Genomic DNA, 25,217 nt, shown 5'->3' with positions numbered 1-25,217 from the left:
CCGTGGAATTTATTCCTGGGATGCAAGGATAATTCAACATAAGCAAATTTTAAAAATGTGATACACCACATTAGCAGAATGAAGGTTAAAAATCACATGATCATTTTCGGGACGCCATGGTGGCTCAGTCAGTTAAGCATCTGACTTCAGCTCAGGTCATGATATTATAAATCGTGGGTTTGGGCTCTGCATCGGGCTCTCTGCTGTCAGCACAGAGACTGCTTCAGATCCTCTGTCTCTCTCTCAAAAATAAATAAACATTAAAAAAAAAATCATACGGTCACCCCAATAGATGTAAAAAAGCATTTGACAGAATTCAACACACATCCACGATAAAAAAAAAAAAACAACAACAACTCTCAAGAAACAAGGTTTTGAAGGAACTTACCTTAAAGGCCATCTATGAGAAGCCCACAGCTCATATTATACTCAATGGTGAAAAACTGAAAGCTTTTCCTAGACAAGAATGCCGCTTTAAATCAACATAAGGTTGGGAGGTCCTAGCCAGAGCAATTAGGTAAGAAAAAGAAACATGCACCCAAATCAGAAAGGAAGAAGTAATTATCTCCACTGGTGGATGACATCGTCTTATATGTAGAAAACCCTAAAGACACCTCCAAAATACTGTTAGAACTAATAAATGAATTCAGTAAAGTTTCAGGATACAAAGTCAAAATATAAAAACCAGTTGCATTTCTATACACCAGCAACAAACTATCTGAAAATGAAATTAAGAAAACATCTGTTTACAATAGCTTCAAAAATAATAAAGTCCTGGGGTGCCTGGGTGGCTCACTAGGTTAAGTGTTTGATTTCGGCTCAGGTCATGATCTCATGACTCGTGAGTTCAAGCCTCGCGTCCGGTTCTGTGCTGACAGCTCAGAGCCTGGAGTTTGCTTTGGATTCTGTGTCTCCCTCTCTCTCTGTCCCTCCCCCACTCATGCACTCTCTCTCTCTCTCTCTCAAAAATAAATAAAACATTAAAAAAAAAAACAAAGTCCTTAGGAATAAACTTAGCCAGGGAACAAAAGACTTGTATACTGAAAATTATAGGCACTGAAGAAAGAAATTAAAGCAGACATAGGAAAAAAGGGAATACATCCCATGTTCATGGATTGAAAAGGTTCATATTATTTTTTTTTAATTTTTTTTAACGTTTATTTATTTTTGAGACAGAGAGAGACAGAGCATGAACGGGGGAGGGTCAGAGAGAGAGGGAGACACAGAATCTGAAACAGGCTCCAGGCTCTGAGCAGTCAGCACAGAGCCCGACGCGGGGCTCGAACTCACATACCGCGAGATCGTGACCCGAGCCGAAGTCGGACGCTTAACCGACTGAGCCACCCAGGCGCCCCGAAAAAGTTCATATTATTAAAACACCCAGGGTTGCTTGGCTGGGTCAGTCAGGTAAGCATCTGACTCTTGGTTGTGGTTCAGGTCATGATCTCTCAGGTCATGATCTCGCAGTTTCATGAGTTCAAGCCCTGTGTTGGGCTCTGCGCTGGCAGTATGGCACCTGCCTCTGATTCTCTGTCTCCCTGTCTCTCTGTCTATCTCCCATTCACACTGTTTCTCTCTCAAAATAAATAAGTAAACTGAAAAAAAAAAACACCCATCGTACCCAAAGTAACCTACAGATTTAATACAATCCCTATCAAAATCTTAATGGCATCCCTTACAGAAATAGAGAAAACAATCCTGAATTGATGGAAAGGCTTCCAAATAGGTAGGATTTGGGAATCTACAAAGTGCTAGGGAGCAGGAAGTCCAGGAAGAGTCTTGTAGTAAGAATGGCCAGGTCTGGGTGCTTGCCCCTTGGATGTCAACTTTCACCAACGTTCACATTCTTGGACCATCAATTGGCCTTGCCCTTAAGACACGCTTGCAAAAAAAAAAAAAAAAAAAAATTCTTGCCCCATGCCTAGAAAAAAACATGGCACCTGACTGACGGTTCCACCAGACGGTGTCCAACGGGAAAGAGATGATTCCCTAAAAGAAAACCGGGTTGCAATTTGGAAGTACAAATGGATACTGGGCAGCTCAAAATCAACAACGGCCACCGGAGGTTGTCAGCACCAGACCACAAAAAGCTTAGTGGGCCATATTTAAGGACATGACTTTAATCCTAAATGCAAGAGGGAGTCTGTAGAGGCCGTTAAGCAGGAGCGAGGTGGTTAACAGGATCAGGCTTACATTTCTGAAGGATCCTCTGGCTTCTTTCTAAATAATGGATGAGAATGGGGCAACAATGGAGGTGGGAGAGAAGCTAGCCAGAGGGAAGAAGGATTTGGAGTGCAGTAGTAAAAATGGAGTTGAGAAATGGTTGGACAGATTCAGAATATATTAGAGAATATACATATTTTTTTGTCTATGTGTTAGTGTTATTCTTTCTACAATCTCAATGTTTTTTTAAATTTTGATTTCTATTTCCCTCACAAATGATTCACATATGTGAATGTTGTAAATTGCATCAAATCCTTTGCATGATGAAGTGTCAAATTTTTAAAAAATTTTTAATGTTTGTGTATGTATGCATGTATGTATTTGTTTGTTTGTTTATCTTTGAGAGAGAGAATGGGAGGCAGAGAGAGAGAGAGGGACAGAGGATCTGAAGCAGGCTCTGCACTGACAGCAGAGAGTCTGATGTGGGGCGTGAACCCACCAGCGGCAAGATCATGACCCCAGCTGAAGTCGGTTGCTTAACCGACCGAGCCACCCAGGTAGCCCTCAAATAAATGTTTTTAAAAGAAGAAGGAGGAGGGGAGGGGGAGAAGGAAGAAAACAATCCTGAGTTCCAGTCCAAGGTGGCAACATAAGAAGACCCTGAACTCACTTTCTTCCACAGGGCACACTAATCTATACCTATTTTTAGAGAAATTGATCCTGAAGAAGAACTGAGGGTTGACTGAACAGCTTCTGCACAACAAATGACGGAAAGACCGCACGGAGAATGGCAAGACAGATGGAGACACGGTAGCTAAGGGAACCCCCATCTCGGTCACACTGCACACTGGAGCGAGGAGGGATAGTGCTGAAGGACTATGAACAGGCTCGTCTGCCCTAGGGCTCAGGGGGAAAGAAAAGGCGAAAGTTGAAAAGAGCACCTAAAATAAAGTATAAAAGATTAAGATTATGTTTATTAAAAATAAAAGATTAAGCCCTACATCTCTGCCAAATGGCAGGGTTGCTGTTAGAACACTCTCCAGCTCAGAGGTGCTGGTGAACGCCAGGGTTTACATTTCCCCTCCACCTTGATAGCATAGATGGGAGCAGGGTCCAGGCGCCTAGGCCAGCTTACTGCCTCAGTGAGCCCTGGGCCCCTAGCCCATACCAGCTCCAGTGATCCCACCAAGGTGGCCCCAGTGTGCTGCACACCAGGACACCCCTGGCCAATGCTCACTACAGCTCGGGCTGTCTCTCCTACATGACACAGGTGTAAAGCACCTTGGAACACTCCAGGCCTGCACCACTTTGGCTCCAGATGACTTTCAAGGGTGCTTCCTGCGTGGAGTACCCTTGGACCCTCCCTGGACTGCACCCACCTCAGCTCCAGCCACCTGGTGCGGTGTCCCCTGTACAGAGTGCCCCAGCATACCCTAGCTTGCACTCACTTCAATTTCAGCTGTCCTTCCAAGGACCAAGGTGGGACCACCCTGGCCCATGCCCACTTCAGCTCCAGGCATCCCACCAGGACAGCCCTAGCACGGAGTGCCCCAGGATCCCCAGCCACAGCTCCAGCCAGCCATCCAGCAAAAGGCACCAGGTACACAGAGTCTACACAGGGGCTAACCATACACAAGATGATTCTTTCAAGTTTCAGAGAAATGGCTGTTCCAGCTAATTCATAAAAACAAACACAAAAAGTCAAGCAAAGTTAGAAGACAGGGAAACATGCTCCAAATGAAAGGCCAAGACAAAACCTCAGACAAAGAACTAAAGGAAAGGACATAAGCAATCTATCTGATGAGTTCAAAGTAATGGTCATAAGAATGCTCATCAGACTGAAAAGAAGAGTGGATGAACTCACTAAGAACTTCAATGAGGAGACAGAAAATATAAGAAAGAACCAAACAGAGAAAAAAAAAATACAATAACTGAAAAGGAAAAAGACACTAGAGGGAATCAACAGCAGTATAGAGGATGCAGAAGAACATATCAGTGATCTGGAAGACAGGGTAATGGAAAACACTCAAGCTGAAGAGGAAAAATAAAAAAGCATTTTATTTTATTTTATTTTATTTTTTTAATATTTTTTTCAACGTTTATTTATTTTTAGGACAGAGAGAGACAGAGCATGAACGGGCGAGGGGCAGAGAGAGAGGGAGACACAGAATCGGAAACAGGCTCCAGGCTCTGAGCCATCCGCCCAGAGCCTGACGCGGGGCTCGAACTCACGGACCGCGAGATCGTGACCTGGCTGAAGTCGGACGCTTAACCGACTGCGCCACCCAGGTGCCCCTAAAAAAGCATTTTAAAAAATGAGGATAGGTTATGGGAGCTCTTAGATAACATCAAGGGAACAAACATTCACATTATAGAGATCCTAGAAGAAGAGAGAAAGAGAAAGGGGTAGAAAACTTATTTGGAGAAACAATAGATGAAAAATTGCCTATCCCGGGCAGAGAAAAACACACCTAAATTTAGGAAGCACAGAGAGCCCCCCAAAAAGATGAACCCAAGGAGTTCCACTTCACAACACATGACAATTAAAATGCCAAAGATTAAAGATAAAGAGAGAATTTTAAAAAGCAGCAAGAGAGAAGCCACTAGTTAGAGGCCAGGGAAACTCCATAAGACTATCAGCTGATTTTTCAGCAGCAACTTTGCATGCCAGAAGGGAGTGACATATTCAAAGTGCTGAGAGCGGGAAAAAAAAAAAAAAAAAAACAACCTACAACCAAGAATACTCTACCCCGCAAGAGTATCATTCACAATTGAAGGAGAGATCAAGAGTTTCCCAGACAAACAAAAGTTTAAAAAGTTCATCACCGCTAAACTGGCCCTATGAGAAATGCTAAAGAGACTCCTTTAAGTGGCAAAGAAAAGACCATAATTAGAAGTGAGAAAATTCTAAGAGGAAAACATTTTCATAAATAAAAGCAAATTTATAGGAGAGGTAGTAGAGCAATCACTTAGAAAGCTGGTATGAAGGTTAAAAGACAAAACTAGTAAAATCGATTACATGTAAAGAATTAGTTTCGGGAAGTCACAAAATAATGATGTAAAATATGACAATATATACATAAAATGTGGAGAAGGGGATAAAGAGGAAGTTCTTTTAGAATGTGTTCAAACTTAAGTAATCATCAACTTAATATAGACTACTGTATACTTGAGATGCTATATATGAACCTCATGAAAACAAAGATAAGAAAACCTACAATAGACAAAAAATAAAGGGAAAGAAAGCCAAGAACAACATTAAAGAGAGTCATCAATTACAAGGAAAGAGGACAAAAGAAGAAGAAAGGAACAAAGAAGGGCTACAAAACAACCAGAAAACAATTAACAAAATGGCAATAAGTACATATATATCAATAATTACTTTAAATGTAAATGGTCTAAATGCTCCAATCAAAAGACATAGGGTGGCAGAATGGATTAAAAAAAAAACAAAACAAAAAACCAGACCCATCCATATGCTGCTGACAAGAGACTCACTTCAGACCTAAAGACGCGGACACACTGAAAGCAAAGGGATGGGGAAAAACATATTCCATGCAAATGGAAGCAAAAACAAAATTTGGGGTAACAATACTTACGTCAGATAAACTAGACTTTAAAACAAAGACGGTAACAAGAGACAAAGAGGGGCATTGCCTAATGATAAAGGGAACCATCCAATAAGAGGATACAACACCGTTGGTGGGAATGTAAATTGGTGCGGCCACTGCCAAAATCAGCATGGAGTTTCCTCAAAAATTAAAAATAGAAATGCCATATGATCCAGTAATTCTACTACTGGGTATTTACTCAAAGAAAACAAAAACACTAACTCAAAACGGCGTATGCACCCCTATATTTCTCACAACATTATTTACAATAGCCAAGATATGGAAACAACACAAATGCCCATTGGTAGATGAATGGATAAAGAAGATGTGGTATGTGTATAATATATATGTATGTATATAATGTATGTATACATATGTATACATATACATACATATGTATACATACACATATATGCACATACAGCCATAAAAAAGAATGAGATCTTACCATTTGTGGCAACATCAATGGACCCAGAGGATATTATGCTAAGTGAAATAAATCAGACAAAGACAAATACCACAAGTTTTCACTTATCTGTGGGATCAACAAAGCAAAACAAACTAAAAAAAAACAGAAACAGATTAGTAAATATAGAGAACAGACTGATGGCTGCCAGAGGGGTGGGAGGTGAGCAAATTGGATGACGAGGAGTGGGAGGTATAGGTTTCCAGTTGTGGAATGAATAAGTCATGTGGTAGAAAAGTACAGCATGGGGAGTATAGTTAATGGTGTAATAGTGTTGTATGGTGACAGATAGTAGCTACATTTGTGTTGAGAATAGCATAATATATAAGGTTGTTGATTCACTGTGTTGTACCCCTGAGACTAACGTAACATTGTGTGTCAACTGTTCTTCCATAAAGAAAGAAATCCAGAAATTCATATGGAAACACAGAAGGCCCTTAATAATCAAAAGAAGTTTTAAACGGAAACCAAAGCTGGAGGTGTCACATGTTCCGATTTCAAAATATATTACAAAACCACCGTATCCAAGACTACGGTACTGGTATAAAAACAGACGTACAGGGGCGCCTGGGTGGCGCAGTCGGTTGAGCATCCGACTTCAGCCAGGTCACGATCTCACGGTCCATGAGTTCGAGCCCTGCGTCGGGCTCTGGGCTGATGGCTCAGAGCCTGGAGCCTGTTTCCGATTCTGTGTCTCCCTCTCTCTGCCCCTCCCCCATTCATGCTCTGTCTCTCTCTGTCCCAAAAATAAATAAACATTGAAAAAAAAATTAAAAAAAAAAAAAACAAAACAGACGTACAGCCCAATGGAGCGGAATAGCAATAAACTCAGCATATGCGGTCACGTGATCTTGGACAGCGGTGTCGAGAATTCACAGTGGGGACAGGATAGTGTCATCAATAAATGGTGTTGTGGAAAACTGGATGTTCCCATATAAAAGGATGAAACTGGAAACTTATCTTACCCTGTACACAAAAATCAATTCACGAAAGGTTAGAGACTAAGATGTAAGACTGGAAATAAAGAAGCAGAGAACAGAATGGTGTTTGCCAGCTGCTGGGGGATTTGGGAAATGGGGACATATTTGTCAAAGAGTACAAAGTTCCAGTTACGCAAGGTGAATCAGTCCTAATGATCCACCGTACGGCTGTCTATAGTTATAATACTATACTACATATTGAAAATTTGCTATTAGTAGGTGTATTATTGAGTGTTATCACAAAAAGTAATGAATAAAAAGGGCAGGAGAAAGTTTTAGGAGGTGATGGATATGTTGATTGCATAGGTGGTGGTAATGATGTTTGGATGTGTGCTTCTCAGATTCACCAAGTTGGATAAATTAAATACGTACAGCTTTTTGTATGTTAATCATACCTCGATAAAGTTGTTTTAAGAAAAATCCTTCGGGGCACCTAGGTGGCTCAGTCGATTAAGTGTCTGACTCTCGATTTCAGCTCCAGTCATGATCTCACAGCCATGAGATCAAGCCCCATGTTGGGCCCCGCACTGAGCATATAAGCCTGCTTGGGATTCGTTCTCTCCTCTGTCTGCCTCTCCTCCCCCTCTCAAAATAAATAAATAAACATTAAAAAAAGAAAAAGAGGGGTGCCTGGGTGGCGCAGTCGGTTGAGCGTCCGACTTCAGCTCAGGTCACGATCTCGCGGTCCGTGAGTTCAAGCCCCGCGTCGGGCTCTGGGCTGATGGCTCAGAGCCTGGAGCCTGCTTCCGATTCTGTGTCTCCCTCTCTCTCTGCCCCTCCCCCGTTCATGCTCTGTCTCTCTCTGTCTCAAAAATAAATAAAACGTTAAAAAAAAAATTTTAAATAATAAAAAAAGAAAAAGAAAAATCTTTCAGATGTGCATTGAACATGTTTCCAGCAATGTTTTATTGCTCCTCTTTGACTGTCTAAACCCTAAGCCTTCCCTTTTTCAATTAAACAAGGGTAGATGATTTTTTCCTTGTCTCTATTAGCTTTCTCTCCATTCTCTTATCATTGCCAACAGGAAATTTAACAATATAAATACCATCTGATCTGGCAACACCACTTCCGGTTATGTATCCCAAAGAATTATAAACAGAGAAGAGATATTTGCATCCACATGTTCATTGCAACAGCAGCCAAACCATGGAAGCAAGCTAAATGACCATCAGTGGATGAATGGACAAAGAAAATGTGGTGTATACACACAACAGAATATTATTCATCCATAAAAAAAGGAAATCCTGCTATATGCCACTACCATAGATGAGTCTTGAGGACTTTTTGTTAAATAAGGCAGTCACACAAGGACAAACACTGCATGATTCCACCGATATGAAGTATATAAAGTACTAAAATACTAAGACAATAAATGGAATGGTTGACCAGGGACTAGGGACAAAGGATATGGGAAACTGCATTTCAATGGGTAGAGAGTTTCAGTCACGCAAGATGAAAAAGTTTTAGAGATCATTGTACTTAGAGTTAACAATACTGTATTGTACAGTTAAAAATTTAAGAAGAGATAATCCATGTTAATTTAAAAATGAATATTAATTTTTCTCTTATTAATACTGAAGTTCCTTAAAACATGGAATTCTGAACCACACTGCTGGTCAAGATCCAGCACCGCGCCTAGCACATTATGATTTTTTGATAAATAATTTATACGTCCGTGACATGATGAACGGTTTACTTTATGACCCACATCAATATCTGCCTTCCAAGCCCAGGGTGAAAAAAAAAAAAAGGCTTCTCTGAGGCATTTCCACTGAGTCATGCTCTTGGAACTTGTAATAAGTAGAATGTAAACTCCAAAACGCAGAGATTTGGATTGTTGTGGCCAATGCCATATTTCCTGGAGAGAACAGAAGTGGCCCAGGGAGGCACTCAGTAATACACCATTAATGAAAGAGTGTATGACCTAATTAACAAATAAGTGATCCTCCTTATGCTCTATTCTGCATGGTCCCTAAGCCTCCCTTCTACTGATCTTAACTATCTTGAACAAAGGCCGTCAGAATATTAGTGGAAAGAAATGGATTAGTCTTTGTTACTTTTTCCTCTAACATAGAGACAAACACACAACCTTTACAACCAGAAACACTAAGAGCTATCTGGTCCTGGTGAGTAAAATATACATGTCTCGTTCTCCGCAACAGGATCCTCTCTCTTTATATTAACTCAAACAATGCTGACAGCCATTGAGAACCAGGACAATGAGGAGAGAAGACCCCAAGCCAGACTTGTGTTCCCGCCCTGTTTTCACCTCACGGACGCCACCTAGTGCCTATGTCAGGTTGTGTCTCCCCTACATCCCATAACCAACTCTCTTTCCTATTCACCTCCATGGTTAGGGCGTCTCCAGCATTCTTCCTTCCGTTCCAGAGTGCAGCTTTTCTAAGTGCCTTTAAGGCCTCCTCGGGCTTGTTGGTCATAATCAGCCACCGAGCAGACTCCATCAGCCATCTGATCAAAGAAGACAGACAGGTGCAGTCAATTCGCATGTGCCCATTTTTCACATATTCTTTGGCCTGAAATCTCTCTGCCCTCCCATCTGATACCTACCTCTTGTTTTGTTGTGCCAGCCAACAGAAAAGCAGCTGATTCTGTAACTAGGAAACTGTAAGGATAACCTCTCCACGCAGTACACTTTCACTAATGGCAACATTGAGTAGGAGTCATATTGCCCCCCCCCCCATCTTATTCAGGGGGATGTTACCAGGTTTGGCAAATCAAAATAACGTGCCTTGTTAAATCCGAATTTAGATAAACAGCGAATATGAGTAACTCTTGAGTATCACTATGTCCCATGCAATATTTTGGACACACTTACACTGAAAAGTATTTGTTGACTTGAAATTTTACTTTAACGAGATGCCCTGTATTTTATCAGGTTAGTAAATAAAGGCACAGAAATCGCAAATAAACAGGAATTTCATATAAACAATGGATAATTTTTAGCGTAGCTATGCTTCCTGCAGTATTTGGAAGGTGACACACACACACAAATGTATTATCTATCTGAATTTCAAATTTAACGGAGTGTCCTTGATATTATCTGACAACCCTACGTGTTCAGCTTCTTGACCTGTACACTGGAGACTTATTAGGAGAGCATGTGCTCAAGTGTTAACTAAGGATCAAACAGAATTCTTATGTCCTCATTCCATGTATCTTGCATCCAGTATCCTCTAAGACAAAGGGAAGAAGAAAGCTTATACCTTGAGGAAAGAAAAAGGACAAATAATGGTACAGAAGTCACCAGCTGAAGGGTATGCCAGTCTCGAATGACAAAAGCCAGTCCACCCAGGATCATCTGTCCTACGCAAGCACCGCAGGTGATAATTGCTATTCCCACGGCTTGGAATTGGGGCACTGTCCATTCTACAACTGAACAACAACAACAAAAAACAAACAAGCAGGATTTTGACTTCAAAGTTGGGATCTCAAAGTCAAAGTTAAGTCTTGGAGAATGTCAATATCCGAAGGTTTTACTTACTGAGCATCACAGAGTTTGTCAGGATGGTCAGAGTAGAAAAGCCCGCCAAGAAGCGTAGGGTGCAATAAATGAAGAAGGTGGGCGCGAAGGCTGCACAGGTGTCAGCAACGGCGAGCTGGAGGAAACACCACCTGAGAATTAACTTCCTCCCAAACCTGAGGAGTGGGAACAGGTTAGCTACAGGAAGTATAACAACCTGATGGAAAAATTAACAAAAAGAAGGCACGCTTTGAAGTTTAGGGGGTGTTTTAATACGTGAAACTTTGTCCTTGAGACTTGAAAGAATCAACAGATCATCAGCCTTCTTGTTTACAAATAGATCCTTCTTCCCGGAAGCAACCTTCCTGTTTGTAAACAGATCCTGAGTATAACCAAGCTTCTTCCCCAGTCTTAAGCGTCCAACTCTTGGTTTTGGCTCGGGTCACGATCACGTGGTTTGTGAGACGAGCCCCACATCGGGCTCTGTGCTGACAGCAGGGGGCCTGCCTGGGATTCTCTTTCTCTCTCTCTCTCTCTCTCTCTCTCTCTCTCTCTGCCCCTCCCCTGTTCATGCGCTCTTTCCCTCTCTCTCAAAATAAATAAATTTAAAAAAATGGACCGAGTTGTGTCCCCCTCTCCAAAATCATATATTGAAGCTCTAATCCCCAGTGAAATGGTATTTGGAGATGGGCTTTGGGGGAGGTAATCAGGTTTAGATGAGATCATGAGATTAGGGTCCTTAGGATGGGATTAGTGCCCTTATAAGAAGAGGTATCAGAAAGATTGCTCTCCTCTTTCTGCCATTTGAGGCTGTGGCAAGAAGACAGCTGTCTTTAAGCCAGGAAGGGAGCTCTCACCAGGAACCAAATCTCTCTGCACCTAAATCTTGGGTTCTCAGTCTCTGAAACTTGAGAAAATAAATTTCTGATGTTTAGGCCTCCTAGTCTATGGTATTTTGTTGTGGTAGCCTAAGCTGACTAAGACAGGATCTAAATCTGTACTTGGGACTCCGGGACCATGCAGGTCATGGCTAAATTGTGTAAAAGGAACATCCATAGAACAATACATCAAAATTGCTGATGGGTTGCCTAAGAGCCTCTCTCTGCCAAGTCTGGGTCTTGAGCATTTTTTCCCTAAAATAAGATGGATGGGAGCCACAACCCAGACACAGAACTTAGAGCAAGTTCTCGAAGGAAAGGATTGGGTAAGATGAACATCAAGAAACAGAGAAGGAGAAGGTATTTTTAAAAAGGAAAGAGAATTCTGTGCTTCACAGTTTTCTGGGAGAAAGGGCCTTTTTCTAGACAACTTGGATAAGCTGCCTGTGCTGGTTCTGTATGACCAGTAATACTTATAAACAGACTAACAAGGGGATCGGACAAGGGCTCTGAAAGCCTTCTACCCTTGCAGAATATTTAAATTATGATGCGTTGTTAAATCTTTTATATTCTGAGTACTTATATCACATGCATTTGTCTCTCCATTTAAAATGGAATAAAATCTATGTAAATAAATGCTATAATTAATGAAATGATGTCATGACAATCATTGGAAAGTCTGGTCCATCAAAACAAAAAGCAGCCGTAGTAAAGAGAATGACAAATACATGATTTCACTCCTACGTGGAATTTAAGAAACACAACAGATGAACGAACATAGGAGAAGGGAAGGAAAAATGAGATAAAAACAGAGATGGAGACTAACCATAAGAGACTCTTAAATACAGAGAACAAATTGGGGGTTGCTGGAGGGGAGGACGGTGGGGGGATGGGCTAAATGGGTGATGGGCATTAATATAAGAGGGCACTTGTTGGGTTGCGCACTGGGTGTTATATGTAAGCGATGAATCACTGGGTTCTACTGAAACCAATATGACACTGTATTTTAACTAACTTGAATTTAAATAAATTAATTAAAAATAATAAAATAAAATAAAGATTATATCATGTAGGAGCACCTGAATGGCTCAGTCAGTTGGGCGTCCAACTGTTGATTTTGGCTCCTGTCATGATCCCAGGATCGTGGGATCGAGCCCCATGATGGGTTCCTCACTGAGCATGCAGCCTGCTTAAGATTCTCTCTCTTCTTCTGCCCCTCTCCCCTGCTTGGGCTTTCTCTGTCTCTTTAAAATAAAAAAATAATTAGGGGCGCCTGGGTGGCGCAGTCGGTTGAGCGTCCGACTTCAGCCAGGTCACGATCTCGCGGTCCCTGAGTTCGAGCCCCGCGTCGGGCTCTGGGCTGATGGCTCAGAGCCTGGAGCCTGTTTCCGATTCTGTGTCTCCCTCTCTCTGCCCCTCCCCCGTTCATGCTCTGTCTCTCTCTGTCCCAAAAATAAATAAACGTTGAAAAAAGAATTTTAATTAAAAAAATAAATAAAATAAAAAAATAATTTAAAAAAATTTTTTAAAAAGATAGATCATGTGCATTCTCACAGGGAAAAGTCACATATAAAACTTATCCAATGTAGCGCATTTAAAGTGGCAGGCATTTGGCAATAATCTGGTTGTCCATCACCAAAAAATGGATTAGAGCATCATAATGGATCTCCACTGTAGAGCACCATGCAGCAACCAGAAGAATGAACTAGAAGTATCTGTAGAAATGCGTATGTCCCTCAAAACCATAGCGGTGTTTGCACAAAAGAAAGAGATAATCACGCATTTACATAAATATGTGAATTAAAATATATGTAAACCAAACAATGTCATGTGTTTTGTAAAAGCCCATATGAATGTAAAGACATAGAGTTAATGCATTATCATGAACCCTATATTGGGAAGAAGGAAACGGGACTGGGGCATAAGGAAAAAACGAAACAGATACATACGCCCATGAAAGGAATTCATGGCTAGACTAATGAGGACACTGTCTCACGAAATGAGCGATGGTTGATATTCAAAAGAAGAGAAATTTGTGCTGTGTAAAATATAAAGCTATTGTCTCATTAATTATTTTTTTGCTTATTTTTTTGAATGAAATTTATTTTTTTTTTTTAATTTTTTTTGTGTTTTGTTTTTTAACGTTTATTTATTTTTGGGACAGAGAGAGACAGAGCATGAACGGGGGAGGGGCAGAGAGAGAGGGAGACACAGAATCGGAAGCAGGCTCCAGGCTCTGAGCCACCAGCCCAGAGCCTGACGCGGGGCTTGAACTCACGGACCGTGAGATTGTGACCTGAGCTGACGTCGGACGCTCAACCGACTGAGCCACCCAGGCGCCCCTGAATGAAATTTATTGTGAAATTGGTTTCCATACAACACCTAGTGCTCATCCCAACAGGTGCCCTCCTCAACGCCCATCACCCACTTTCCCCTCCCTCCCACCCCCCATCAACCCTCAGTCTATTCTCAGTTTTTAAGAGCCTCTTATGGTTTGCCTCCTTCCCTCTCTGTAACTTTTTCCCCCTACCTCTTCCCCCTGGTCTTCTGTTAAGTTTCTCAGGATCCACATAAGAGTGAAAACATATGGCATCTGTCTTTCTCTGTGTGACTTATTTCACTTAACATAACTTTCTCCAGTTCCATCCATGTTGCTACAAAAGGCCATATTTCATTTTCTCATTGCCAAGTAGTATTCCATTGTGTATATAAACCACAACTTCTTTGTCCATTCACCAGTTGATGGACATTTAGGCTCTTTCCATAATTTGGCTATTGTTGAAAGTGCTGCTATAAACATCGGGGTACAAGTGCCCCTATGCATCAGCACTCCTGTATCCCTTGGGTAAATTCCTAGCAGTGCTATTGCTGGGTCATAGGGTAGTTCTATTTTTAATTTTTTGAGGAACCTCCACACTGTTTTCCAGAGTGGCTGCACCAGTTTGCATTCCCACCAACAGGGCAAGAGGGTTCCCATTTCTCCACATCCTCTCCAGCATCTTTGGTCTCCTGATTTGTTCATTTTAGCCACTCTGACCGGCGTGAGGTGATATCTCAGTGTGGTTTTGATTTATATTTCCCTGATGAGGAGTGATGTTGAGCATCTTTTCACGTGCCTGTTGGCCATCTGGATGTCTTCTTTAGAGAAGTGTCTATTCATGTTTTCTGCCCATTTCTTCACAGGATTATTTGTTTTTCAGGTGAGGAGTTTGGTGAGTTCTTTATAGATTTTGGATACTAGCTCTTTGTCTGATACATCATTTGCAAATATCTTTTCCCATTCCATCGGTTGCCTTTTAGTTTTGTGTTTAATTGTGTAATTTGTGTTTAATTTTGTGTTTAATTGTGTAATTTGGCTGTATGTTCACCATGACTCTGCCCACCAGCATGCAGAGGAAGATTACTCTTTCCAGTCTTATGTTTTTTTATTTTAAATTGTTATTAATTTTTTTAGAGGGAGAGATAGAGTGCAAGCAGGGGAGAGGGGCAGCAGTAGGAGAGAGAGAGAGAGAGAGAGAGAGAGAGAGAGAATCTGACGCAGACTCAACACTCAGCACAGAGCCTCGTGTGGGGCTCTATCCCCTGGGATCACGACCTGAGCCAACATCAAGTCAGAAGCTCAACCAACTGAGACACCCAGGCGCCACCCCCCTAGTCTTATATTTGTTACAGTCTTACATCTGCATTCTGGCCAAGGACTGTGGACAAAAGGGACCTAAGCCATTCCCAGGCCTGTCCATATAACGTCTGCTCGGGTCCTGCTCATTCCTTCTGACAACATGGCTGGAAACAAAAAATGTGCTGATGAAAAAGTCACACAGTGGAAGGTGCTGGTTCCTTGAGCCACTGCCTAGAAGATGGGGGCCACATGACTCACACCAAACTATGATAACAGCGAGAATCACGATTTTATTAAAATAACCAATTATAATTCTTGGGTTCTTACTGTAACTAGCTATCTTGGCTAACACAGTAATGTTTTAATAATTGTGTTTGACGAGGGGCACCTGGGTGGCTCAGTCGGTTGAGCGTCCGACTTTGGCCCAGGTTATGATCTCACAGTTCGCAGGTTCGAGCCCCACGTTGGTCTCTGTGCTGACAGCTTAGAGCCTGGAGCCTGCTTCGTATTCTGTGTCTCCCTCTCTCTCTGCTCTTCCCCAGCTCATGCTCGCACTCTGTCTCTGTCAAAAATAAATAAACTTAAAAAAAAATTTAAAAAAATAATCATTGTGTTTGATGCAGGTAATTAGAGAAGCTTTGTGTGTGTTTCTTTTTTTGGCTATATGTTCATTCCCTAATTATTTGAAAAAATATTTTATTTGAAAAGAAAATGTGATGTAGATCTGTAAACATAAGTGTAAAAAGAAGTTACAGGGGTGCCTGGGTGGCTCAGTCAGTTAAGCATCCAACTTTCGGCTCAGGTCATGATCTCGCAGTTCACAAGTTCGAACCCTGCGTTGGATTCAGTGCTGACAGCTCAGAGCCAGAAGCCTGCTTCAGATTCTGTGTCTCACTCTCTCTCTGCCTCTCTCCTGCTCGTGCTCTGTCTCTCTCTCTCCCCCTCTCAAAAATAAATAAAAATATTAAAAAGAGGTTACAAAATTACATACTCACTTTTACCAAATACTTAAAACATATATTTGTGATGTCTGTAAATATGATAAATTGAATGTTGGCTCCCACTTGAGCGGATTTGTTCTTAGCTTCTTATTTCGAAAATTTTTAAATATGGAAGTTTAAATGAATACTATAATTAACACTGGTATAATTCCCAAACAGATTCACCACTAGATAGCATTTTGCTATATTTGCTTTATTTCTTTGCATGTGTGAACACACACACACACCCCACTCACAGACTCTTTTTGTTGAACCATTTCAATGGCAGTTACAGACTCCTAATTTTTTTTAGCATGCGTGTATTAAGAATATAAGCGGTTTCGAGAGGCGCCTGGGTGACTCAGTCAGTTAAGCATCCGACTTCAGCTTAGGTCATGATCTCATGGTTCGTGAGTTCAAGCCCTGCGTTGGGCTCTGTGTTGACAGCTCAGAGCCTGGAGCCTGCTACAGATTCTGTATCTCCCTTGCTCTCTGCCCCTCCCCTGCTCGCACTCTGTCTCTCTCTCTCTCTCAAAAATAAATAAACAATAAAAAAAAAAAGAATACAAGCAGTTTCTTATATCATTACAACTCTGACATCACACCTAAAGAAAACTAACAATAATTCCACCGCCAGCTATCAGACAATATTCAAGTTGCCCAAAAGCTCCTCCAAATGATTTTTTCGTTGTTATTTTTCTTTTTTTCCGTCTATGCTCCAGTATTTACACATTGTATATGATTGTTATGTTTTTGTGAATCTTTTAAAATCTAGAATGATCACTCCACTCACTTTTCTCGGGACATTACCTTTTTGAAGAGTTTAGGTCGGTTGTCTTGTAGAATGGGAATTATGAACGATTTAAGGTTTTTTAATTAAAAAAAATTTTTAAATGTCTATTCTTGAGAAAGAGGGAGACAGAGCACAAGCAGGGGTGGTCAGAGACAGGGAGACACAGAATCTGAAGCAGGCTCCAGGCTCTGAGCTTCAGCACAGAACCCCAGGCAGGGCTCGAACTCTCGAAGTCTCCAACTGTAAGACCATGACCTGAGCGGAAGTCGGATGCTTAACTGATTGAGCCACCCAGGCGCCCCTTTTTCTAAATTGTTTTAATGTTTATTCATTTTTGAGAGACAGAGAGAGAGCATGAGGGGAGAAGGGGCAGAGAGAGAGGGAGACACAGAACTTGAAGCAGGCTCCAGGCTCCAGGCTCTGAGCTGTCAGCACAGCGCCAGAGTCAGGGCTCAAACCCACGAACCGTGAGATCATAATCTGAGCCAAAGTCAGACACCTAACCAACTGAGCCACTCAGGTGCCCCTAAAAAAAAAAATACATATATATATATATTTATTTATATGTTTATATATATATTTATATGTTTTTATATATATTTATGTTTTATATATATTTATATATATTTATATGTTTATATATATATTTATATATATATTTATATATATACTTATATATATTTATATATATAAATATATATATTTTTTATCTACGTTCTAATTTTTTACCATGAGCACGTGTTTTTTGGTCTGAAAATAACAAAAGGTTAAAAAAAAGTAAAGTACATGTTTGCATCTTATTTGCTGGCAGCTCGGAGAGTCCTTTCAATGTGAGGTGAGAATAGGGAAGGGATATTGTTGCTGATGGTCAGTAAAGAACAAGTAGACAGTTTCAACTCTATCAATTTCTCTTCTTCAGCCCAACTTCTTAATGTTCCTGTGACCCAGAAAGAAGGTAGGCAGAAAATAACCTCATGACATTCTGTATATTCTCAAAGTCGGTATGATGGATCAAGGGGTTACAATAAAGTCTTTCTTCACCATCAAAGTGCTTGAATGTGCCAGCAATGATCACTTTTCTCCAAACCCTGAGAGGCAGGGGTCCCGCTCCCATCTCTTGCAGTCTGGAATAAGTAAGTAGGGTGAACATAAAATGTTCAGCTTCAGTGGGGGTACTTTTGAAACCAAGAAGGAGTGTTATTACTCATTAAGCTGAGAATGTACCAGCAAATGGGATGATGGGTCTCTAAAAAATAAATAAATAATAGAAAATGGGCGATGACATTGGATATTTCAAGGGAAGGGGTTCTAGGAACCAATGCTGAGTAAATCTATCTAAGCTCAGACAAGTGTTCCTTGAGCACAAGGAGGCTATGATCACGTTGCTAAGGTAGTTATCTGGATTTCAATAGCCCATGTCTATAGCCTTGGCTACCCTCACCAGGGGTTTAGACCGTTGGCTTCTCCTGGGGTACACCAACAATGTACTTCTGAATTGGAACTAAGGAGAGAAGTTCAAGTTGTGTGAGAAGTTCAAACCAGTAAGTTTTCACTTGCTTTCCATCTGAATATGTAAAATATCTATTCAACACAGGAAAGGAGGAAGATCCCCAGACAAAAATATGAAACTGATCATTTTAAGTTGTAGATGAATGTAGTATTCTAACGGGTAGGAGGGATATTCACATCATAATGGATGCTGGCCTTGACACTGAAGCAGCCATTTAGAATCTCCTTGCTTGGCCGTATATTGTTCCCTCTGTCCCCCTTTAATGGGAGGGTCATGGGAAGATGGCTACTTGGGTACTTATTGAGTACAGCCTTGGCTAAGGGTTATATTTGGGACAGATTGCTTTCAAGCAGGTGCATATTCTTAGTATCGTTTTGCTCTACCTGGTATCTCCTGCTGAGTGACTAATAGGCACTGCCAATACGTTATACCCAAAACAGAAATCTTGACTTTCTCCTCCCCATGTGCTGCTTTCTCTGTTTTCCTTCATATCACTAAACAGTGTCAGCATTTATCCATTTTCTCTGGCTGAAGACATAGATACCAGCTTTGACCTTCTATTTGCCACACCAAAGCCTCCTTCTTAAGAATCCAAAACCGGGGCGCCTGGGTGGCGCAGTCGGTTAAGCGTCCGACTTCAGCCAGGTCACGATCTCGCTGTCCGTGAGTTTGAGTCCCACATCAGGCTCTGGGCTGATGGCTCGGAGCCTGGAGCCTGTTTCCGATTCTGTGTCTCCCTCTCTCTCTGCCCTTCCCCCATTCATGCTCTGTCTCTCTCTGTCCCAAAAATAAATAAAAAACGTTGGAAAAAAAAATTAAAAAAAAAAAAAAAAGAATCCCAAACCATCAGGAAACTCTGTTGCATTTACCTACAAAATACGTTCCAAATACAGCTACTTGTTACCATTTCCAAGACACCTTCTTAATCAATCAATTAATTAATTTTTTAAATTATTGCTACCAAAGAAGGCCTTTCTTCTTCTTCTTCTTTTTTAAACATGTACTTATTTTTTGAGACAGAGTAAGCCAGGGAGGGACATAGAGAGAGTCACAAAATCCAAAGCAGGCTCCAGGCCCTGAGCTGTCAGCACAGATCCCGCCAGGGGGCCCGAACTCACGAACTGCGAGATCATGACCTGAGCCGAAGTCGGACACTTAACCCACCAATACAGCCAGGCGCCCCTACACCTTCCTAATTTAAATGCCCACCGTCTTTCCTAAGGATTATTTTGAGAGCCTCTTAAACGGTTTCCCTACCACCACTCTGGCTCTCCCAGTGAATTACCAAAGGAGCATCAAGCATCAAGAATAAGATTTAAAAGGGGTGCCTGGGTGGCTCAGTCGGTTAAGTGTCCAGCTTCGGCTCAGGTCATGATCTCGCGGTTTGTGGTTTCGAGCCCTGCATCGGGCTCTGTGCTGACAGCTTGGAGCCTGGAGCCTGCTTCAGATCCTGTGTCTCCCTCTCTCTCTGCCCCTCCCCTGTTCACGCTCGTCCCTCTCTGTCTCTCAATAATAAATAAGCATCCAAAAAAAAAAAAAAAGAGTAAGATTTAAAAGATCCTGTCATAATAATCCTCTTAAAAGCCTCTGATGGATACATTTCAGTTTCCAGGAATAAAAGCCTTAAATTCTACTGCTTGCCTTCCACTCCCCCAGAAAAGACACATGAACAGAACACCAAAAGGAACTACCTGAGCTTACTAGAGAGTGAACAGAAGCAGGTGGACTGTGGGGAGGAGTGTTTGCTCTCTCCAAGGAGGGCAGATGGAGAACGATACAGGGAGGGTCCTATTTCCATGGCTATTAGACTGGAGTAAGGTGCAATCCACACAGTAAGCAAAGTGAACGCCATGCATCTTGTGGTCTGGGGAACAAGGCCACCGATGATGGGGTACTAGAAACAATGAAGAGAGTGAGAGTTCCAGCAAGGGAAAGTGGCAAAGAGGGAATCCTTAAATCATGTCTACCACGCATCCCCTAAATAGCCACTAAAGCATATATGTAAAGAATAAGCTCAAAGAAGGTCAACTCTAGACAAATTTCTGAACTGAGGTTGGAGCTGTTGTGTAAGAAACAGTCTTGAGTTCAAAATCTGAGGCTTGAAAGTTATTTGCTGAAATAAAGGAATCGGGGGCACCTGGGTGGCTCAGTCGGTTAAGCTTCCGACTTCGGCTCAGGTCACACTCTCGTGGTTCATGAGTTTGAGCCCCACGTCGGGCTCTGTGCCGACCGCTCAGAGCCTAGAGCCTGCTTTGGATTCTGTGTCTCCCTGTCTCTCTGCCTCTCTCCCCACCCCGCTCATACTCTGTCTCTGTCTCAAAAATAAACACTAAAAAAAAATTAAAATTAATAAATGAATAGAATCAGTGTTACTGGTGAGTAACAATGGCAAATAGAATCTTCAAGCTTAATATTATCATATTCAAGATATAATTCATAGTATCCTGGCGTGGGAAGAACCGAGAAAATGGAAATCCATTCCCAATAGAGTGGAAATCTGGCGGACCTTCTGCTAAGAGGAGACAAAGTTTGGAACTAACCCACAAGGATTTTAAAGTGGTGACATAACTATCCTCTAAGACAGAAATAAAATATGATTTTAACATATGAAAATCACAGCTCAGAAATCAGCATTCTCAGAGAGACGGCAACAGATAAGCCAAAAATAATTGAAATTGGAGAGCTGAAAAAGTAGCTTCTGATATAAAAATTCACTAGATGGGCTTAACGATTATATTGACACAAGAGAGACTCTTTGAAGACAGATCAGTAGAGGCTATAGAAGGTCAAGGGCAGAGAGAAATGATTTAAGAACACGAACAAAAAGCCTCAGAGTGCTATTACAGCACGAAGCAGCAAATAGTTCCTGTAGAGAGCCAGATAACTATTATTTTAGGCTTTATGAACCACATGTTCCTATTTTTTCTTTGTTCTATTAAACTACTTTTTGTGTGCGTGTATTTTAAAATAGACTCTATTTTTTAGACCAGTTTTAAGTTGACTGCAACACTGAGCAGAAAGTACAGAGATTTCCCATACGTCCTGTCCCCACTCATGCACAATGTCCCCACCTACCAATATCCTGCACCAAGTGAAGCAGTTGATACAATTGAACCTACAACAATACATCATTATCCCCCAAAGTCCACCATTTACATTGGGGTCCACTTTTACAATTACAAATGTAATTGGGGTCCCATTTACAATGGGGTCCACATTCTATGGTTTTTGACACATGTGTATTGACAGTTACCCACCATTACAGCATCCTGCAGAGTAGTTTCACTGCCCTAAAGCCTCTGTGATGTGCTTATTAATTTCTCTCTCTCTCTCCTTCCAACCCCTCATCTTTTTACTCTCATGGTTTTTTCACTTTTAGCACTGAATAATATTCCATCATCCGGATGTACAACAGCTTATATGCATTCACCTACTGAAAGAAACGTTGGTTGCTTCCAAGGTTTGGAAATTACAGAGAAAGCTACTATAACCGTAGGTAAACTTTTGTGTGGACATAAGTTTTCAATTCCTTTGGGTAAATACCAAGGAGCATGACTGCTGAATTGTGTGACAAGAGTATGCTGAATTTTTTCCCCTTCCCTTATGAGAGCAAGAGAGAGAGAGAGAGAGAGAGAGAGAGAATATCTCAAGCAGGCTCCATGCTCAGCCCAGAGCCCAACGTGGGGCTCGATCCCAAGACTGTGAGATCATGACCTGAGCCCAAATCAAGAGTTGGATGCTTGGGGTGCCTGGGTGGCTCAGTCAGTTAAGGATCTGACTTCGAGTCAGGTCATGATCTCACAGTCAGTGAGTTCGAGTCCCGTGTTGGGCTTTGTGCTGACAGCTCAGAGCATGGAGCCTGCTTCAGATTCTGTGTCTCCCTCTCTCTCTCTGCTCCTCCCCCAATCATGCTCTGTCTGTCTCTCTCTGCCTCTCAAAGATGAATAAATGTTTAAAAAAATTGAAAAAATAAAATAAAGTGCATTTAAAAAAAAAAGAGTTGGATGCTCAACCGACTAAGCCACCCAGGCTCCCCTGGCTTACATTTTTTAAACATCATGATGTCAAGCATCTTTTCATGTGTTTATGTACCATTTGTACATCTTTCTTAAAGAAATGTATATTCAAGTCCTTTATTCATTGAAAAAAAATTTTTTGGTTTATTTTTTTGTTGTTGAGTTGTGGGAGTTCTTCATGTATTCTGAATGTTAAACCCATTCCATTGGTCTATTTGCCTATTTTTGTGGCTTATATATAATTGACAAATATTTTCTCCCATTACATAGGTTATCATTTCACTTTCTTGATAATGTGCTTTGATGTACATAAGTTTTTAATTTTTAACAAAAATTTTAATGTTTATTTTTGAGAGAAAGAGAAAGAGAGAGAGCAAGGAGGGGCGGGGCAGAGAGAGAGAGGGAGACACAGAATATGAAGCAGGCACGAGGTTCCGAGATGTCAGCAGAGAGCCCGATGCAGGGCTCGAACCCACGAACCGGAGATCATGACCTGAGCCGAAGTCATACGCTTAGCCGACTGAGCCACCCAGGTGCCCCCAGAAAGTTTTTAATTCTTGATGAAGTCTGATCTATCTGTCTAGTTTTTGGCCACTCAGGCTTTTGGTGACATACCAAAGAATCCATTGCCAAACCCAAAGTCATGTAGATTTACCCTAATGTCTTCTTTTTTTTTTTTTAATTTTTTTTTCAACATTTATTTATTTTTGGGACAGAGAGAGACAGAGCATGAACGGGGGAGGGGCAGAGAGAGAGGGAGACACAGAATCGGAAACAGGCTCCAGGCTCTGAGCCATCAGCCCAGAGCCCGACGCGGGGCTCGAACTCAGGGACCGTGAGATCGTGACCTGGCTGAAGTCGGACGCTTAACCGACTGCGCCACCCAGGCGCCCCTTTAATGTCTTCTTTTAAGAGTTTTATGGTTTTAGCTCTTATCTTTAAGTCATTAATCCATTTTGTGTTAACATTTGTTATGGCTTTAGGTAAGGATCACACTTTATTATTTTGCATGTGGGTATCCAGTCATCACAGCCCCTTTTGTTGAAGGGGCTATATTTCACCAACTGCATGATCTTGGCACCCTTTTCAAAAACTGAATCAGCCACAGATATGTGGTTTTATTTTTATTCCTGTACGTGGGTGGCTCTGCATTACAGAACTGTTAGACATGGGCCCGCTGACTCTGAACACTTTTATAAGCTACATTTACTGTCATACAGTCAGAGTTCCCAGTTTTGAGCTGCCCTAACCGATAACATTATGCTGGTAGGTGGTAAAGGGAAACTTAATCCCCCATAATCCTCAGAGGAGAGGTGCTCAGTGCTGGCAATGGTTGGCTGTGTAATTCAGGAGATGTACCGTCAGGCATAGGATACACCCACACGAACGGTAATGGCAGTTGTCATTAGATTAATTACATGGTTGATTTTTTTTTATGTTGATTTATTTTTGAGAGAGAGAAAGAGAGAGAGAGAGAATGAGTAGGAGGGGCAGAGAGAGAGGGAGACACAGAATCCGGAGCAGGCTCCAGGCTCCGAGCTGTCAACACAGAGCCCGATGTGGGGCTCGAACTCATGAACCATGAGATCACAACCTGAGCCAAAGTCAGACATGGTTGAAAACTTACCTTTAAAGTGCTTTATTTTTGGCAACAAAAATATCAATCGAGGTTACTGGAAAAGGTTTTTTCTATACACCATCAAAACACATTGCTGTGGACACCCCAAGTTTAATGGGAATGCCTGCCCATCACACTTGGGAAACAGGGACATGATGACCATAAGCGCTCAGTTCACAGGGTCCAGGAGGGACTGAATATGGCCTCCCAGGCCAAAATCTGCAACACTGTGTTACATATGTGTGCCTTCAGACAGGCTGGATCTTTTGTCATGAAGCATCTTCCTCTGTTCCCACGGCTAACTTTTTCTCACCTTCCTAAACCACATGTTGTGTCACCTCCTTCCTAAACCCTGTCCTAAAATGTCCCCATGTCTGCTGGAGCTGCTGTTTCTGTGTCCTGTACACTGAGCTCACAGCTGACAAAATAGCATTTGCTATACTGACTGTGATTCCCCATGTATTTCTAGACCCCTCAGGACTAAGGAAACCCCAGGACAGTGTAAGTAACAACATTGTTGCTTAATGGAAGAATGGTATGTTCGTTCATGAAAATACCCCCGAGAAAATATCCCAGTGATCCAGAGACACTCACCTGTCTGATAAATGGCCAAATATGATGTTTCCCATCAACATGCCAGCCATGAATAAGAATTTGGTCACTGATTTCAGTGACTGAGATTCACACACCAGGTCCCACTGGAAGAGAAGGAAAGCAGCAAAGGAGTGCTCGATAGCAGCCTATAACCCCTCATGGAAACCTGATTGAAACAGCTAAGATATAGGGCGCCTGGGTGGCTCAGTCGGTTGAGCGTCTAACTTTGGCTCAGGTCACGATCTCACAGTTTGTGAGTTCGAGCCCCACATCGGGCTCTGTGCTGACAGCTCAGGGCCTGGAGCCTGCTTCAGATTCTGTGTCTCCCTCTCTCTGCTCCTCCCCTGCTCACACTCTGTCTCTCTCTCAAAAATAAATAAAGATTAAAAAAAAATTTTTTTAAAGAAACAACTGAGATGATTTACAAGCTTCTGTATATCAGCCCCCCTTCTTCCAATTTCCATTTGTTTTTTGCATTAGCAGACCGTTATCATTCAGGTATCAGCTT

General features: G+C 41.7%; 1 protein-coding gene across 1 annotated transcript in view; it reads right to left on the bottom strand.

Moving 5' to 3' along the window:
* LOC122483922 (solute carrier family 22 member 9-like) overlaps positions 1-25,217 on the bottom strand; it is a 36,384-nt gene that overhangs the window by 9,829 nt on the left and 1,338 nt on the right. The window contains exons 2-5 of the mRNA XM_043581475.1: positions 24,710-24,813; positions 10,723-10,877; positions 10,445-10,613; positions 9,566-9,689 (exon numbers count right to left, since the gene is read on the bottom strand). Of these exons, the coding sequence (XP_043437410.1) occupies positions 9,566-9,689; positions 10,445-10,613; positions 10,723-10,877; positions 24,710-24,813 (552 nt within the window). The remainder of the gene's footprint in view (positions 1-9,565; positions 9,690-10,444; positions 10,614-10,722; positions 10,878-24,709; positions 24,814-25,217) is intronic.

Source organism: Prionailurus bengalensis, chromosome D1, assembly GCF_016509475.1.
Source record: "Prionailurus bengalensis isolate Pbe53 chromosome D1, Fcat_Pben_1.1_paternal_pri, whole genome shotgun sequence".
Taxonomy (NCBI): domain Eukaryota; kingdom Metazoa; phylum Chordata; class Mammalia; order Carnivora; family Felidae; genus Prionailurus; species Prionailurus bengalensis.
The sequence above is the reverse complement of the archived record's forward strand: the minus strand, read 5'-3'. Positions and strand labels throughout refer to the sequence as shown.